The sequence below is a fragment of the Sebastes fasciatus genome, chromosome 11, assembly GCF_043250625.1.
Source record: "Sebastes fasciatus isolate fSebFas1 chromosome 11, fSebFas1.pri, whole genome shotgun sequence".
Taxonomy (NCBI): Eukaryota; Metazoa; Chordata; class Actinopteri; order Perciformes; family Sebastidae; genus Sebastes; species Sebastes fasciatus.
In genome coordinates, this window is record NC_133805.1 from 21,591,774 (window position 1) to 21,610,502 (window position 18,729).

The 18,729-nt window shown below is 37.2% G+C and overlaps 2 protein-coding genes across 9 annotated transcripts in view; one reads left to right on the top strand and one right to left on the bottom strand.

Moving 5' to 3' along the window:
* The window catches only part of asic1c (acid-sensing (proton-gated) ion channel 1c), a 114,310-nt gene extending 107,583 nt beyond the window's left edge, over window positions 1–6,727 (top strand). For 4 of the 8 annotated variants that reach the window (XM_074651552.1, XM_074651554.1, XM_074651549.1 and 1 more), the window contains exons 10-12: window positions 1,084–1,122; window positions 2,571–2,623; window positions 3,759–6,727. In XM_074651552.1, the coding sequence (XP_074507653.1) occupies window positions 1,084–1,122; window positions 2,571–2,623; window positions 3,759–3,837 (171 nt within the window). In that variant the 3' untranslated portion in view covers window positions 3,838–6,727. Of the gene's footprint in view, window positions 1–1,083; window positions 1,138–2,570; window positions 2,624–3,758 lie in introns of all 8 variants that reach the window. The other 4 variants (XR_012595891.1, XM_074651553.1, XM_074651550.1 and 1 more) reach the window with 4 other exon arrangements.
* Window positions 6,728–8,609: 1,882 nt separating this feature from the next.
* cdk5 (cyclin dependent kinase 5) lies at window positions 8,610–18,414 on the bottom strand. The gene is made up of 12 exons (XM_074651555.1): window positions 18,106–18,414; window positions 17,712–17,800; window positions 17,541–17,608; window positions 16,881–16,941; window positions 16,547–16,603; window positions 16,324–16,419; window positions 16,072–16,146; window positions 13,424–13,520; window positions 12,477–12,546; window positions 12,217–12,277; window positions 12,045–12,125; window positions 8,610–11,114 (listed from the first exon to the last, which is right to left on the bottom strand). The coding sequence occupies exons 1-12, from the start codon at window positions 18,140–18,142 to the stop codon at window positions 11,028–11,030; spliced, it is 879 nt and encodes a 292-aa protein (XP_074507656.1). The 5' UTR covers window positions 18,143–18,414; the 3' UTR covers window positions 8,610–11,027.
* Window positions 18,415–18,729: the final 315 nt, after the last annotated feature.

Sequence of the window (18,729 nt, forward strand, 5' to 3'; positions counted from 1 at the left end):
TACTCACACTTATTTTCTGATGTTTATGTTTGATTGTTCTGTGTTTTCCTGTTCATTTGATACTATTAGATTTGAATTGCTGTTTAGTTCTTATTTATTTTACTGGTGCAGTGCCCGTTCAGGGCGTGGCCGTTTGCAGCGCGTAGTCGTTGGGAACAGGCTGATTGCTTGACTCCCGGTCTTGTTGCTTGCAGTTACATAATTAGATTACTGTAAGCCAACACTTGAGATGAAGTTTTTAAAACATGTTTTAATAAGTTGTCTAACTGCCAATATTACCACCATTCTCAAATAATAACTAAACTTTCTTTTCAATGCAAGTAAAACTTAACCTCAACATCTAAACTGTAACAATTTAACTTAATCTAGTTCTTTCTAACACATGGGGACCACTGGTCGTGTCTCAAGTCTCAATAACAGCTGAAAGCCATTAATCCCTCTCTGCAGCTCATTGTAGAGGTGGAAGCACCAACAAAAGCTAAAACATTTCCTTTTTTTTTCTGGTGCTGTTTTAATCAAAAGCATTTAAGCAGATTTTTGTTAAGCGCAGACCGTTCCTTTTGTCCCTGAGTATATACTGTATCCACCAAGTTTGCATACATTATTGGCAGAAAGGGCAAACTGTAATTTGTTGTTGTGTGTCACACAAGCCCAAGACTTTTTCAATACCAGCAATTCATGCCCCTTATATCTCTTCAAATCGGTGAAAAAGCCATGGGTTTGTTTGTGTCAGCATGTGGATTGTTTTGTGTTCTTGCATGCTCAGTTGCCTCGGGTTAAGGATTTGGTTTTGATAGCTGACGTGGAAGAAAAGATTGAAAGAAGTTGTTAATTCTCTTCTGTAGAAGTGGAGATATGTTAATTTAAGCCAACATAGCAATGAAGGAGGTTACTTTAGTCTCTCTGGTTTTTGAGTGGCAGTAGAAGAAGCGTTTATTTAGTGGGCTGATATGTTTGCTGGAGTCTTAAATAGTGTGATAATTACTGTGTTCTGCCCCATTCATGCCATATGTTCACCTGCTTACAATAAACCATCCTTTTGTACTTCCTTTCTCTCATATTCAATAACCGTTTTTCAACTAGTCCATTGTCACATCTCCTCTCAAACAACCCGACAGTAAAGTAATGAATTAGAGGGTAACTTTTCAACCTGGACTCTATTTCCCATGTTTTTGTGTCTTACTGACAAATAGGAACAACAATTTCTGAAATTGGTCCAGTACTGATGGAGAGCGCTGTAGACAGCAGCTGCTCACAGGCTGCAATATGGTGCTACAAGCTGGCACTTGGTCATTTACGTCCACTAAAAGTGTTTTTGCCCATGACAGGCTCTGATTTCTATTATAAGTGCCTGACATTATGGACAGAATTTCTCTCAAGGAGAAGTGTCGTTCTGAAATCTGGCGAGGCGACGTGTTGCCGGAAGACAGCGGTGGAAATGTGGAATACCAGTGTGCCAACCGGGCAGAGTTTGTTTTTACTTGGAGTACAGAAAGTGTAGCTTAGTGTTATCTCAAAGATTTTCAATGTCATGGCTGAATATTGAGATGATTTCGACAATGTGGATGAGGTCTTTCAATTCGATGGCCACCCGTATTTATTTAAGCCAGAGTGTACCATATATCGACCTGCCAATCACAAAGTAGCCACGCCCTAAATCATACCCTGCTTTATGGTCTATTTGACTCTAAATGGGACCATAATTTACTAAATGAACATCATGCTGTATTGAAGAAGACTTGAAACTAGCGATTGAGACCATAAACTCATGTTAACAATGTTTACTAAGTAATAAATCAAGTGAGATGTAGGGTCATTTTCTCATAGACTTCTATACAATCAGACATCTTTTTGCAACCAGAGGAGTCGCCCCCTGCTGGACATTAGAAAGAATGACAGTTTAAGGCACTTCCACATTGGCTTCACTTTTCAAACCCAGAGGTAGCCCACTGGAGTATGCGGATGTTCAGATTTCATGAGATTCCTCCTTGAGCAGGACTTGGACACAATAATTAACAGACCGGATAAAGCGAAAGGTGAAGAAAAATGTTTTATTTCTTTGTATGGTCCTTTCAATAGTGTGGTCAGACACAATCTGAGCTTGTCAGTGGCAAAAACAAGCACTTAGTGGACGTAATGTTACATTGACGCTCCCAGTTACAGCGTTCTCCCTCAACACTGCACCAACTTAAAAAATGAGTCACTATTATTATACTATTTGTCACCATTAGTCAGTTAGACACAAAAACATGGGAAAATACGGGCCAGGTTGAAAAATATCAAAGTTACCCTTTTTTTAGTTTAGTTTTTTAGTTTTATTTTACTTTTAATTTTGACTTCCATTCTCTTTTATGATTGTCAACACTTCATCGTCTTTTGTTTTCCCTGCTTTATTAAAAAGACTAAAATTTTATTTTGAACAGCCATCTTCCTTCAATACTTTAATGATATCATTGAGGGGGGAAAAAAACACTCTTGCAGTATTCCCTCACAGGTTTAGCATTTGCATTGTGTTTTATTTTCATTTCAGTCACCCTCACCCATCTTTCTTTTCATCATGTCTATTCCAGGAGTTTCCAGAGAACCCAACCAGCCCTGGTGTCACGCCTAATCATGCCCCCAGGTAGCACACCCCATTGATAATAGATGCTCCCTCCCATGCTGTCCCTCTCTTTCATACATACTTTGAGACCATCTCATACATAATTTCCTCAGTGGCTACAAAGGATTTGGTAGAAAAAGAGGGGTGATTATCCAACTGCAGTGAGCATTTTTAATATTTACAGTCGAGGTCTGGACAGGTTAGTTTGATGTGTTTCTGTATTTACCGGCTCAACAGAAGTTGGTTGGATTCTCCCAAGTGCATAATGATTTGACTCTCTACTGCACTATACAAAACTTGCTCCCTCCACTGAATAATGATGCTTTCTCTCCCAATAGGATAAAGCGCAGTGCTCCTGTGAAAACAGATTACATATTTATTGAATTGTTGTAGAAAAAGCTGAAGCGCACGAGATCCATTTGTTTCCCCGCAGCACAGAGGTCCATTTAGAGGCGATGCGTTTGAGGCTCGTGCCAGATAACATCACTAGATGCATTACTTTGTGATGTTATCACAGGTCTGCATGCAGTGAGTTTGCACAAAATATAAATGGTTCTTTGTCTGCTGGAATAGCCAGTTTTGCCGATGGGACTGCCAATGGTTGTCATCCACATACTGTCTCGGGAGTTATCTACTCAGCGAGCACCTTTTGCACATATAGTACAGGGAAATGCAGACATATGTGGGTGTTTCCGTAACTATGAGAATTTCACATGCTAGTGTAAAAAACAGCACTAAAAATCTGCTGTTTTTCTTTCTCTTCTCCCTCCTTTCATTCATCTTTCCCCACCTGGTTTTCTTTAAACTCTCTCTTCACTACCTGTGAAACATATGCGATGTGGCTGATCTTGGAACTTCCAAATCTGTTGTATTCATTACCTCATCATTGTCCACACATATGTCTCTGTCATTTATGGCTCTTCATTATTTATCCTATCCTCGATTCTGATGCATTCATTTTGGTTTTGCACAATTTCTCCTCGCCGCATTCGAATTTTTTTAATTTCCTCCGCGTCCCTCCATCGTCCCGGTCACTCTCATTTTTACCTGTGGCTCATTTATTTCCTTCATCACCATCATTGTCATCATCATCGTCATCCCCTCCCTTAACCCGGTTGAACTCGTCTTCCCTCCTTCCCTCCCCTCTGTCTTGCAGAGCACCTGTGACACCCTCCGGAGTCACTCGGACAGTCTCGGATTCACGCCGAACATGTTACCTCGTCACCCGACTCTAGGCAACTTCGAGGAGTTTGCTTGTTGACAACATAAAGTAGGGGTTGGGGGTGGGGCGGCACATCTGGGGGACTTGACAGCAAACTGTGAAATAATTTATGTATTTATCAGAAAACGGTTGAGTGTATAACTCAAAAAAAACAAAACGTATAGTAGAGTTTATCAATGCCTGAATAGAAATAGAGTACTATCATCAGTAAAAAAAAGAGAGATACCACTTCCAAAACAGAACTCAGGTTTAACTGCCATGTCAAGGCATCAGTGTTAATTTATTCATGTTTCATTTAGTGGTTTTTGTTTATGCAGTCACTTTAGAGTTATAGAATCAGTGAAGGAGTGTGTCCAAAAAAGGCTTTCTGACCTGTGATGAGATGTAGTACTGTTGTGTTAGTTTTGCTGTACATCAATCCCAAGAAAAAAAATGTGGATTGGTATGTGTAGCATCTTTCTTAACAGTGTTACGTCTTCAGCATCTCACCAATGCTGTATTGAGTGACCTTATACTGTCACCAGTCTGATCAGGAGAGCCTCTTTTTACTCCAATGAGCTGACTGTTGGATAAAAGAGCCGCTCATACCTGAATCAAAACACTAGACTGGTGTTTAATGTTGCCTTTTGCTACCGTGAGGCGTTGGATTGTCTCATGATTTAGACGACTGTGCTTAGTAAGTTTAAAAACAGAAAAAGGAACTTGATTATTTGTATATATGCAAGTATCTACTTTTGTTCCACGTGGATGGCAGAAACTACTGAATTGGATGTGTTTGTTAATCACTTTTTACATATAGTAAAGAGTCAGGAGGCCCAAAAAAGGCTGTTGATTGTATCTTTATATAGCTGACATTTCAATTTTCATTGTTTTCCCATTTTTTTGGGATAGTGTTGCTTTGCTGACTGTCACAGAAAAAGAAAACGCTAGCATGCAGCTTGCTGTAGAAGTTGGCCCTCATTTACATTGAATTCATTAGAAGAGAAACAATCAGGTTTTCCTTTTTGCCTTTTTAAATAATTCTCAGCTACGTTTTTTTCTTCATTACTGTGTCTTAAAGGTGTTCATCAGCACAATCCCCTGTGATAGTAATCTATTCTCTATTGAACATAAGTAGACTTTAAATGGGCTTATTGGTGACATTCCTTAACTTGACAGAAAATTTGTAAATACCCGCAATCAAATGCCATGAAGAAATTCTATACTGCTCATGTGAGACATTTGTCAATTATATATATATATCGTTATATAGATATATATAGTGAGAGATTTTCCATCTGTTCTTACACCAGAAGGAATTTGGACTTTCTATCTGGGTGGACCGTAAGTGTCTTTGAGTTTCTGGTGATTATAACGTGACAACTAAATAGACTTTATTAGATACAAGAGAATTGCCTCAAAACATCAAAACCACCTCAGCCCCATTCAGTTCAATTGATTTATAACAGAAATGCATTGTACAATTTTACCATTGTATCCTTTTATTATTATTATTATTATTCCAGAACATGTAATAAGTCACAAATAACAGTTTGTGATGTATAAATGATCAAGTATAATAAACTCTATATTTACCCATCTTACTCACGTACACAAATTTTCTTCTTATCTTCGTGTGAGTCTACTTCCTCTCTTGTTAATGTTCAATCCTTGACACTACAGTTATGGACTTGTAGGTACACTTACATATCCTCGCTATAAATACTTTACTGGAAATTCAGAGTACAGTTTTTTTTGTTTGTTTTTTAAATGTGAAACTTTCAAGTATAATGCCAATCAAGTTAAGTGGTGTTCATAACACTGTAGCTTTATTACTCTGTTGTCTGTGTATTAGATGACTGTTGATGTGAAGCACAAACCCTTGGAGATCAGCCATCACTTGAAAGCCAATGACCGAACGTCTATGGTTGTGACTACCTTTTATGGCTATAGTTTTAACTGCACACACTGTTACACGTGGTGTGTTCACTGCTCCAGCATTAATAGGAATAAGAGCGTACTCCGAGAGGAGACAGGGACCGCCTCGTGAAGAGACTTTATCCAAATGGAAATTTTACTTTTCAGGAAACAAAAAAAAAATGGTGGCGTTGTGTCATGAGCAATAAAATGCACTGAATCAGATAGAAGTGTTATCAAATTGACAAAAAAAAAAGATTTGGGATTACCATTTTCAATTTTCAAATTTCATGACGTATTCAACAGCTGGAATGGATGTAGTCTGAACAGCTGCAACACAGATGTATGATATGACAATTGTATATTAACCATCATCAGCCAAATAAGAGACACAAATGCCAATTCATGTTACACGATGATGCTATTCTGATGATGCTGCATTGCCATGATGACTTTGAGTGTGTGTGTTTCATGTTGTCGGGTTTATAAAGCATAAAAATGACCCGGCATTTACCGCAAACTGTGGATGAAGGATTTGTGAAAATGTCCCGGGTCTTTACCTCTCTCTCCCCACACCCCCTGCCTTACTACCAGTCACAGAACAGCATCAGTATCAGTATCAGTATCTGAACTGGCAGAAACTATTACTGAACTGTTTGTGCTCATTAAGTAGTCCTGATATTTACCGCATAGTTATGGCCAAGTAGAAAACCGTATTCTATATATTTCTGTCACCCAACACAGATTTGAACTATTTTCACATCACCCATTTTCTTCCTTGCATGACCATTATGTATTCCTATTATCTCTGGTCTCCTAATGTAATCTTAGCCATGCTATTCACTTTGTATGGTCCAAAAATGTATTTATGGAGCCAGATGAATCAAAATGATGTTCTCCACATCCTCCTCCAACCAGACTTGGGATCGTGCAATACTCAAAAAATAAAGATATCCCCCAGAAACTGCGATATCTTTCCACCAATTTTTATGGATTAAATGAACATAATGTGGCTTGAAGTGAAACTAAAATGTGCCTTCAAGACTGGTTCTTACAGGTAACATTCAGATTTTCATGCGCACAAACATCTGGGGAACTGAACCTGCTTCATCTGGCTCTACGTGCTTTATGTGCATTTTATTGTAGATATGTGATTTTAACTCTGAACTGTACATTAAATAGTTAATACACACTTAACTATGTGTAACGTAGTAAGTCTCAAGTCAAACTGTCACTTTACTGACAAGCCAAATTGCATGCCAACTTAAAGGCCCTTAATCAACTTGATCATCGTCTCGGAAAAAACACTAATCTGCTCAAATTAAGATGACTTCAGATTAGGGATGTCATATCAGATTATTACGACGCGATTATTGTGGCGAAAAGAGTTCACGATAACAATATTATTGCGATATATCTAGAAAATTTGAAAAAAATAATGCTATCAGTCAAATTCATCTTCAACTTTGTGTAAATGAATTACACTCAAAATACGAGTATAGGGAGGTGGAGAGAGAGTCTGTAACCAGAACTATAAAATGATTAAAGAGGCGCTGGATTATTTTACACCATATTATGTGTATTATTAACAAGATATCAATATTTCATTTTCGTCAATATCGGTATATCAGCGCGAGAAAGGGCGCAGAGCGTAGTGTGGACACTTGCAGAAGCAAAGCACAGTGCAGGTATACAACGTCAAAAAGTGGCTACGTCACATACAGCTGTTAACTCAATGGTTGAGCTTTGAAAGGTCAGCGACAGCCGAGGTCAAAGATGAAATAATTTCGAATTTGATTGCGGCGCTCGGTGGCAATTTCTAGAGGTACGCCACGCCAAGGGTAGCTCTTCCGCCTAGCCGGGCGGCACTACTCTACCCATAGGAATGTTTTGGTCATTTGACATTTTTTCTCGGTTAGATGTGGGCTCAAGGCTGGAAATAGGTGATGTCACCGTGCACCAATCAGTATCGTGAAACATTTGAGAATCTAATTGACAGTTGGTGGGTTGTTTACTTGTGTTGCCAGGCTACAAAGTCCCGATGAAGCAGATTAGCTGAGTTTTTGACTGTTAAAGGTACAGTGTGTAGGATTTGGCGGCATCTAGTGGTGTGGTTGCAGATTGCTACCAACTGAAAACCACTCCACTCACTCCTCCCTTTACAAGACTGCGGTAACGCCGTTCGACGGTTTTGCAACGGTTTTGCACTCTGTGGCTATACAGTTTCACAAGCCTGTCGGAGAACTACGGTGGCCTTCAGGTAACGTAAAAACGCAAAAGGCTCTCTCTAGAGCCAGTGTTTGGTTTATCCGTAGAAACATAGCGGACTCCATGAAGAGGACCCGCTCCCTGTGTGGATATGAAGGGCTCATTCTAAGCTAATGAAAACATAATTCTTATTTTCAGGTGAATATACACTGAAGAAAAATAGTTATGAATATTATATTCCATTTCTGCAAATAGATCTCCCTAAGTGTTACACACTGGTCCTTTAAACTCTTACTTAACAAGACCTCATGATGTTTATTCCAAAACATTCATTTGATTGTTGCTTATCTAGACATATTTTGTATGTTATTGAGAAAAATATTGTATTTGAAACGTTTCCAAGGGCTTTAAACAAAGTTGACACTGAGTTTGATCCAAACTAGCAGCCTAGCCTGGTGTACACTGAAGCTGACAATATTAAGTCAAAAGGTTATTTTTTTTCTTTTGCTATTTACAACAAAAGATGTTCCCAAAATGCAGAAGTAGTCAAGATGACTTACAAATGAGCAAGCTGTGTAAACAATTTCCAAAGAAAAGCAAACATTTACAAAAACAAATCTCACCACAAAGACACGGATGGACCTTGTGGTGAGATTATTTACTCAACTACCATTTCCAAAGTCAAGAATGAACTTTTTTTATTCTCAATTTTAAACCAACAGAAAGAAAAGGCTAATTTTAACATTTATTTCTGTGACAAACTGGGCAAACTCCCTCTGATGAGGAAGATCATGCGTTATGATCAAAAGACCCAGAACAGCTACGACTAGTTTTGTCAACAAGTGTTTTTCAAGGTAAAGAATGAATTTGCAATCTTAAAAACAAACGTGTATTTAAGTCCACTTTACTGAATACTGAGTCTTATTGGCTGAAATATACACAAATAGAATCACTGACAACATTTGTTCCAAGTTCGACCAACAAAAACGAAGATACTAGCAAAGTGCAAAATCCAAATTCAAAATCTAAATGTAAGCCGTATAAAGTAACTACAGCAATTTGTCTGAAATGTTCTGTCATCGGGAGATAATGAAATACTGAGAGCAAATGCTTTTGTGTTTTTTCATTATAACTTAATCCACACACACACAAGCCTTCAAACATTTTAAATCCTAGAAAGAGCCTGCTAAATGCCTTAGATCTGAGTAACATTAAATCATTCAAAAGGAGTTTCTGTACCAAATGAAGTTGTGCTACATTTAAACGAATGCAAAACAAATGAGCAGACATTCCATCATTAATAAATACATGCATCCATTATCTTGTCTTACATCAGCAAAATGAAAATAAACCCTTTTCCAGCTACTTCAAACACAACTCATTATGTAGGCGTTTTATGGGATAAGTAGTGCTGTAACAATCTGGAGTAAAATAACACTGCAAGCTGTTAACCATGTTAATAGAATAAGTAACCAGAATGGAAACAGCTAATGGTGCAAAACAATCATTATATGAAAATACAGAGCATCAGTGGATTACCTGGATTCTTTCATCTCTAATTTGACAATTACAAAAAGCATTTCAGAAAAGCTAAAAGACATCAGTATAATTATGATGTAAAAAAAAAAAAAGAATAATGTGTCACTAATGGTCCACTAGTCATTAACTTATATATGTATATTGGCCCATTTATTGATAACCGGCTGTAATCCTGGCTGTCAGTGTTCAACATATTTAATATTGATATACTAAACAATTTAAAATAAAAGTTACAAAGTGCACAAAAATACAAAAAAAGGGGAAATAAAAAGCCTGAGAAAAAAAAGAAAATCATAAATTAGCTTTCCCATGCTATGATACAATCTTGTAATGGGTAGTGGGACAAAGAGTTGTACTGTTGGTATGTGAAACATCATGCAATCTGTTCTGGTCTAAAAAGTAAAAAATAAAAACAGTGTATTTAACAGGTCTGCAATTGCCTAATAATCTCCCGGAAATAAGTGTGTAATTTGGTACTAATTACAGGGAAAACAGAAGCCGTGTTTAATTGCTACACTTCCAATTACTACTTTCTAATTAATAGCTACTGTAGCGTGACCTCCAGAGTCTCTAAGTCAGTGCAGAGCAGACCAACTGAACATGCAAACATTTTTAATTTGTGTACAGAAACATGCAATTTAGTATATATGGAGAATAAAGTTCCCAAGAATAGGTGAACAATTTATAAATATTTACTCAGGTGTAATTCTTTCAAATAAAGAAATTAGTACCAAATCACATACAGTAGTTCTATCCAGAAAAAAATCCTAGGAAATTATTTTGAAATTACAGACTTGTATAAGAAAGTGATACAAAAAAAATAACATACAATCCGAACAAGAAACACATTGACTTAAGCCTTTAAAATGTTCAAATTAAACTCTTGCTTGTGATTCTAAAACTGACAAATCAATTTAATTTAGCTTTGAAACCGCGACATTGTAGCATTAGCTGCCCCAGGAATCTGTGGTCTCCTAGTTAATTCATATTGCTTATATTGTGGCTAATAAGTAACAACAAACTGCGGTACAGAAATGCCAAAGATATGTTTTAGATCACTGAGAAATAGTGACACATATCTCAATTCTTTAATAACCAAATTTAAGTGATCCACATCAAAAACATGTTTGTTTATGGCCAATATACTGCTATTACATTTTCTAATATCAATATTGGCATCAAAACTCATGTATCTGTCTACAGTCGCCACCAATGTTAAGACTTCTATTAATGGGAGCAATTAATTGGGCGTCTTGTTGTTTCCACAGGTATAAAATGTATTCATTGCAACACATAGTGCACCCTCCCACATTTAGTGCTAATTTAACTGGGAGGCGTATATGTACCAAATTAAACAAGCTTGCATCTTAAAAAGAACCTAAAACCTTGCAGGAGCCACCAGGACTTTGTTCCACACAGAGGCACAACAGAATGAAATGCAGGGGAGTGTTTGAAAAACCGGTGAGGGATTTGCCTTTGCTGGTACCGGTCCTAATGACCCAACCGAGTGAAGGATGATTGATTCTGGCGGCTGAGGTTCAGCGAGTGGCCATTTAGCGTTTAGGGTGGGCAGAAATCAGCAAAGTAAGGGTGCTGCAAGGCCTCTTCTGCAGAGATCCTCTGGACAGGATTACATTTTAACAGGTTCTGGGTGAGATCAAAAGGAGACATTTGAATAAGTGAACAGCAATATCAATTTTCTTGCAAGCAAAACTGTATATTAGCGACAATTGGTAGGTCATTTTAGCTCAAGTTACTGAACTATTTGAACAGTTATAAAAAATAAAAATATATTTCTATTGACCACAGATGTAAACATTTTAGGGCTGTCAATCAATTCAAGTAATTAATCGCACATTTATCTGTTCATGTAATGTACCTTAAAGGGAGATTTGTCAAGTATTTGACACTCTTCTCAACATGGGAGGAGACAAATATGCTTGCTTTATGCAAATGTATGTATATATTTATAAGTGGGAATCAATTAACAACACAGAAACAATGAAAAATATTGTCCATAAACCTGCACAGGTACTGCGTTTAGCATAAAAATATGCTCAAATCATAACATGGCAAACTCAAGCCAACAGGCAACAACAGCTGTCAGTGTGTCAGTGTGCTGACTTGACTATGACTTGCCCCAAACTGCATGTGATTATCATAAAATTGACATGTCTCAAAAGGGGAGACTCTTGGGTACCCATAGAACCTATTTTCATTCACATATCTTGAGGTCAGAGGTCAAGGGACCCCTTTGAAAATAGCCAAGACAGTTTTTCTTCGCTAAAATTTAGCGTAACTTTGGAGCGTTATTTAACTCCTTCCTAACAAACTAGTATGACATGGTTGGTACCAATGGATTTCTTAGGTTTTATAGTTTCATGTGATGTCAAGACCTTCTCTAGCTTTAAAACTGAGGCCGCTACTCCTCCGCTACTACCTCCTAAAGATCGGTTACGTTTATGCGTTAAAGAAATTAGTGGCGTTAAAACAAATTATTGCGTTATTGCGTTAAATTTGACAGCCCTAAAAAATTTGTTTGGATATTTGAATAAAAGGTAGACAAGTTGAAAGTACCTGGAGTAGATCCCGTCCTGTGCTACTTAGTTTGGGAACCACATTCACCAGCGAGGTGGTGGCTGGGTACATGGGATATGGCTGCAGGTAGAAAGAAGCAGTGAGAATAGTTCAGTAACACATGAAGTGTATACTCCATCCGCTGACATAATAAATGGCATTAATAAGTTACCTTGTAATCGGGGAGTTTCGTCATTGTCTGCCACTGTTCTTCAGTCGGTGTACCCAACAATGTACCGAGTGGTTAAAGAAAAACTTTTCGCAACAGAGAGGTGTGTCCAACCTGTTAAAGACTTTTGTAAATGATTCATCAAATAGTAGATCAATAGTTCTGCCTGAACATAACCTCTGTGGTCTTAACAGTCCCACATACCAAACTGTATGAGCAGAAGACAAGTGGTTTGATACCCACAAATGTTATTAAAAAGATATCTGAAGATTCTTTTCAACTGGTCGTCCACATCGTTCCCGGGGAATAAAGGCCGTCCAGCATTAGCCAGCTCTGAATGGGACATCAGAATGAAACACAATTAATATTTCATATATGGTTTGGTTTAGTTTTAATCCGTCATAAAACAACCTACATAAAACACACTTTTATTAATAAAATTGAAGCACAACAGGATAAGAACACTAAAAGTTAAAATAACCTATTTCCATAGTGGGTCCTGACCTGCCCCATCATACAAATTGTACATTTTTAATCAGAAATACTTTATTGTTCCCCGGGGGGGAAATTGGGACATTACAGTTATATATAAGCATAAGAAATACAAGAATAATAGAAGTAAAGGAGTATGTAAAATGTAAATTATGTTCATAATGCTACAATATATAACATAATATGTATGCATAAATAATGATAATAATAAATGAGAAATATAAGAAATATGTACAAATATGTTTATCAAAAACATACAATATATAACCAAATAAATAAAGTAATAAAATACTACATTTAGCTCCAAATGTACATTATCTTTTAATTTGGGCTATGCCTAGTGTTATACTAATATTATTTTTATTCTGCTAGATATGTCTTTGATCCAGCACCCATCCAAATCGGACATTGAATGTGCGTATCTTTCTTATCGTTTTTTATTATGCCTAGTATTGTACCTATGCTGTTCTCTAGTATGCTCAAACACCTTTAAATAACCTGGTGACTGGCTATTTAGGCATTCATAAATAGGACTTTTAAGATACTGAACCCTTTAAGCAATGTTTAACCCAGGTGCCCTTTACTTAAATTGAGGATTTATGATTTTTGTACTATTAGTATTAACAATATCCTACTCACACGAGGCAACAGAACTAAGTTAGAGAGACAAGAATAGAGTAACCTAAATCCTCATTAACATCATCACTAACAAACAAACCTGCAAATATGCATCCAGCAGACCACATGTCAATTGAGGTAGAATAAAGTTTAGCACCAAATAGCACATCAGGAGGCCGGTACCACAATGTCACCACCTACGAACAAATCACAGAGTAAAGAGGAAGAATTAGACCCAATCCCAGCAATTATCACAGCCAAACTGGTGTTAACATAAAACGTGGAGGCATTCAGTGTAATGACCGCTCTCCGGGGCGGCTGTTATTTTGTACTGACACTGATTTCACAAAGAGATGGATGTAGCCGCACTGTCACTGATACTAAATGGTGAACCATCTGGTTTCTGTTACACCTTTTTATAATTATAGCATACTGCTGCTTTGTCAAGTGTCAAGTGTTTTAGAGACATTATTCCAGGTTATATGAAAATGTGTTTGGTGAAGTGCACCAACAGGAGTATAAAGAATAAAATTGAATTATAGAAAAGTTGTGTTTCCCAGAGAGAATGTGTGGGCAGTCTGAAGTGCTTCTGTTTCAGCTTGAAAAGTTTAAAAGTTCAATTCAGTACAGATGCTAATGATGTGACCACCTGCTACAGAACAGAGCCACTACTAACTTTTCATGATGAGTCATTTTTACAGGGAAAAAGTATGTAAAACTTGCAGATCCTCCAACCAGAATAACATAGATGTGCTTTAAGCTAATTATAAGTCATTTGAAAACGTCACATATTGAGTCACAACCATTTGCGGTGTTCCTTTTTAATTTCAATGTACAAAAAAGTGACGCACAAAGATGATGATAAACTGAGCGTGTTCTAAATATCTTTTTAACTTTTTGTACAACACATCTTAGAGCAACGTGTTTCAAAGCGCCACCCACCTGTGGGGTTGTGGGAATTTCATTCATCTGGGTGAATGAGTTTAAGGAGTAGAATTTCAAAATAAGCGTAGGGAACGCTACATATTTCCTTTGCAAAAACTGCATTAAAAACGCTTTATAATACCTCAGAAAAAGTAACTTGACTTGGCCGGCAATAATGCTGAGAGATTAAACAAAATCCCTGTACTGTCCTCATAAGAACGTCTGTCACTGTATTTAATTCATGCTTCATGTACTGCATAAAGTATATCCCTGTAGTGTGAAATAGCTGTAGGATCATTCATTTCTTCTTGCTGAAGCAGTGCTAAGAGTCTCAGGGTAATACATCCTCTGAAATGAAATGACCTTTTAAAATGACCTCACTTCAAATTCTCAATGCTTCAAACTCCGTCCCCCTCTAGGTTTTCTGTTTATTACATTTCCAGATCAGTAGTAGTCACCCGTGGGTCAAGTGCCCCCTCATGAGATTGGTGCGCCGGGCCCTGAGGTCAACCAACCAAATCCACTAAACCTATCTGAGACTCGCCTGTCATTTTCTCTGATAGCATCCGCAACAACAAACAAATCAAAACCCCACTTAAACCACATGCCGCTGTGTGTTCGACTCTTTCCCGTCATTAATTAATGGCTTAACTTCAGGACCTCAGAGAAACTGAGGCTATTGGCTGTTACAAGAGCATTTTAATAGCATCAAAAGAGGACATTGTAGAAGAGGTCACATATCTGCCATTGTTGTTGCAGTTTTCTAGATTTTTAGATCTGCCATATTTTGACATTACTTTTTATAGTGAGTAGGGCTGCCCACTCTTGATCGATTAGTTGACTAATTAGTCATTTTGGTCTTGGTCAATTAAGATTTCTTTAGTCAATTAGTAGTTTTTTATGCTTTTCTCATGCTGAATGACTTATTTCCCAGAAACTTATGAGCACATCTCTGGTAAACACCAGATTTAAAGTGGTGCTTTTGTGTGATTTAATCTGTCGATTAAATCAACTAATTTAGTTAGTTAGTTTTTTAGTATGAAACCAATAGTACGCCAATTTTACAGTATGCAACGCTGGACACTACAACGGCATAAATATCCCGCAATGCAATGCAGTAGTGACAATAACGTTCACAACAGATGTTGACGGACAGCTCTGTAACATCAATAACACTTCGATTGAAGTGTAAGTATATGATTTCACTTTGTAAGGCGTAATATATATTTTAAATTAAATCAGACTTTGATTCTCACAAACCGTCGTTTTGGTCACATGAGGTTGGCACGGGTTACCGTGGTTACAGGGAAGTGACGACATAAATTACTGCTCAGTGCGTCCGAAAAGATACTGTTTATTTACACAAAAGTATGTTGAACGATATAGATATATGATATGTACACATATTGGGTGTGTAGTGCATAGTATGCGATTTCGGACAAAGCCTATACTTATACTGAGATGCAATTAAGGACTCTTGTGTCTAGATGTTTGTGGTTTTGTATAAGAAGGTGAAAATAACTGAATTGATTTTGCGTCAGAAAATATTTTTAGCACAAGATTTGGGACCATTTACCTTGACTATACAGACGTAATACAACTTCTATGAAAGCCTGGATTAAAGAGCACAAATCTCTTCATATAGTTAACTTAACACCCGATTTAAAATCCCTCAATGGCAGGCAAAATGTTCAGAAATCAGTCTCTGACTTGGTTTCTCTTTAGATATTTGAAAATCAGTACTATTCCATGCAGGTTACACATTTTAAGATGGAAGACGCCAGTTATAATTAGCACCTGCTGTGTTAATGAAGTACAACCTACCTCTGCGGAGTAACACCTCACAGGAATGCCAAAGGCTCGAGCCAACCCAAAGTCAGCCAGCTTCAACTCCCCATTCTATAGACAAGAGACGCAGGTTACCGAATATTCCCTGATGATATCAACACAAACTGCAGCCTCTAAAGTGCATTTAGAAGATTTTGCTTTACATTTCACACATGCTGTTATTGATTTCAAGTTTGCAGTGTGTTCAGTCTTCAAGTCAAAGTCCAAATGCAACCTTAAAACACTCACTCTGTTTATGAGGAGATTCTGCGGCTTCAGATCTCGATGAAGAACGTTTCGACTGTGACAGAAAGCGAGGCCTTTCAACAGCTGGTACATGAATGACTGCATCAGAGAGAGACAAAGTTTAGAGATATCTTCAAGCAGTTAATTTCACGACAATCAGAGGCCAAAGATGACATGTCATCTACAAACAAGGCTGTCTATATAAGTATGGCAGGATGTTTCTCACCTTCACAGTTTCAGGATCTAGATCCCCATTGCAGCTGTCAAAATACTTCTTCAAATCCTGCAGTTGATAAAGAGACATTAGCCTTGGAAGAAAGGTACACATTAAAACACACTATGTTTGAATCAGCATCAGACTCATGTTTATTGCCAGGTGTTAGAGGTATACACTAGGAATTTGCTTTGGTTTTGTTGGTGCAAGTAAGCAGTATAATAACAAAAGAATAGATAAAAATGTTAGAATAAAAAAAAAAATTGAAATTCTACCAATATACAATATACAAAATAAGTTATAAAAACAATTAAACATGATATAAACAGATAGTTTGAGATCTCACCTGATCACAATATTCAAACACCAAGGTTAACTTCTTGTCACTGTGCAACACATCATGTAGTCTGGAGAAGACAGAAACAGCAACAAGTTGATGGTTGTTGACAGCAGGGTTAAAATGCAAACTGCTCACCATTTAAACTCATTTGACAAACAGTGAAACACCACCTGCAACTCCCACGTTAAGTTAAATTAATATAATACTTAAGTTATATTATAAGTAATGAATTGGTATTCTGGATTGATAACAAATTTATATTTTGAAAAGGATAATTATATTAGTAATTAATTTATATTTCTGTATGACACAGATTAAAAGGTAATAATTACAGTTAGAATAATTATAAATAATAATTATAGTTAGATAAATTTAGGAAAATTTAATTAGAGTATGGATCAATAAGGAAGCTGGTTAATAACTAATAAGTGACTTATGGAGAAGGGGTGGGATTAAATAAATGTATACTTCTTCTCACTCCTTTTTGAATATGTAAATCAAGGCATCAGGTGTTGACAATTTATTTTTCTTATTCTTTTCATTGTATGTAAATACTACTTGTTTCTGACTGTCTACTTGCATGATCATTCTTTTTCTTTATTTATTTATTTTGTATTCTACATGTTGAAATACATTTTGAAATGAAATGAAGTTCAGCCCACTGACCTGACAATGTTTTTATGCTTTAGTTCCTTCAGAAGGCAGATTTCTCTCAGAGCAGAACTTGGCACCCCCTAAAAGAAATGACACCCAGTGTTGATTAGATTAGCACTTCTAGCCTGCTAACAACCTGCTAGCAAATAGAGAAATGAATATTATGTTATTCTTGAAACATACCTCATCGTCGTCGTCCAACCGGACCCTTTTCAAAGCCACAATTTCGTGGGTTTCTCTGTTTTTAGCCTTGAAAACTGTCCCGTAGGTACCTACAGAGCAGAAAACGTGAAGTTAATCAGTTAACGTGCTGATGATTGGCATAGCAACGGTAGCTAGGTAGCTAGCTACCTAGCTACCGTTGCTATGCCTTAATATCGTAAAAGGTGGCAGGCAGTAATCTAATCACAGATCACACGTGTTAGGGTGAGTAAATCTATACACACAGCTTTGTATATGGTTAACAAGGACATTAGTTAACGTTAAGTTTACAATCTAGCTAGCAGCTACTTGAATGCTAGGTTAGCAAACCCGGCTAGCTGATATTAACTTTATAAAAAAAGCGTGTGAAACTCACCCTCTCCGATTTTTTCAAGCTTTTCATATTTCTGCATGTTTGGCCGCCAGTGAAGCCAGCCTTGGACAAGCTAGCAGACACCAGTGAGTGATTAAAGCCCCAGATTGGGGTTAGTTAGTTAATAATGTTGTGATGTGCTAGTGTTAGCTTAAAGCTGCTCCTCTGGTCGCTCTGCAGCTGCAGACTCAAGCTCGTCTTGTTGGTCATCTAGAGGACAAACGATGAAGTGCAACACACCTCGAAAACCAGAGCATAGATTCAAAAACATTGCTGGATGCAGCAACATCTTAGTAACAGAAGGAATTGTCTGTTCTTTGAAGGCATTTTATGGCAGACTCACACGTCGTCATTTCCAAAAGCAGAAACTCAGACTCCTAAAACTGACCCACATGCTGTGATCAAAGATAACAGCTGTGACTGAGGAAGATGTGATATCTTAAAGGTCCCATATCATGCTCATTTTCAGGGTCATACTTGAATTTTGTGTTTCTACTAGAACATATTTACATGCTGTAATGTTAAAAAAAAACTTTATTTTCCTCGTACTGTCTGCCTGAATATACCTGTATTTACCCTCTGTCTGAAACGCTTCGTTTTAGTGCATTTCAACGGAATTGCGTAGCT

Excerpts from the sequence above, each read along its gene's own strand:
- cdk5 (XM_074651555.1), bottom strand. The coding sequence starts at position 18,142 with ATGCAGAAATATGAAAAGCTTGAAAAAATCGGAGAGG. Across the intron at positions 16,147-16,323 it reads AGAATCTCCTCATAAACAGA|AATGGGGAGTTGAAGCTGGC; the intron begins GTGAGTGTTTTA and ends TCTTGTCTATAG. Across the intron at positions 12,126-12,216 it reads CGAAACTCCCCGATTACAAG|CCATATCCCATGTACCCAGC; the intron begins GTAACTTATTAA and ends TTCTACCTGCAG.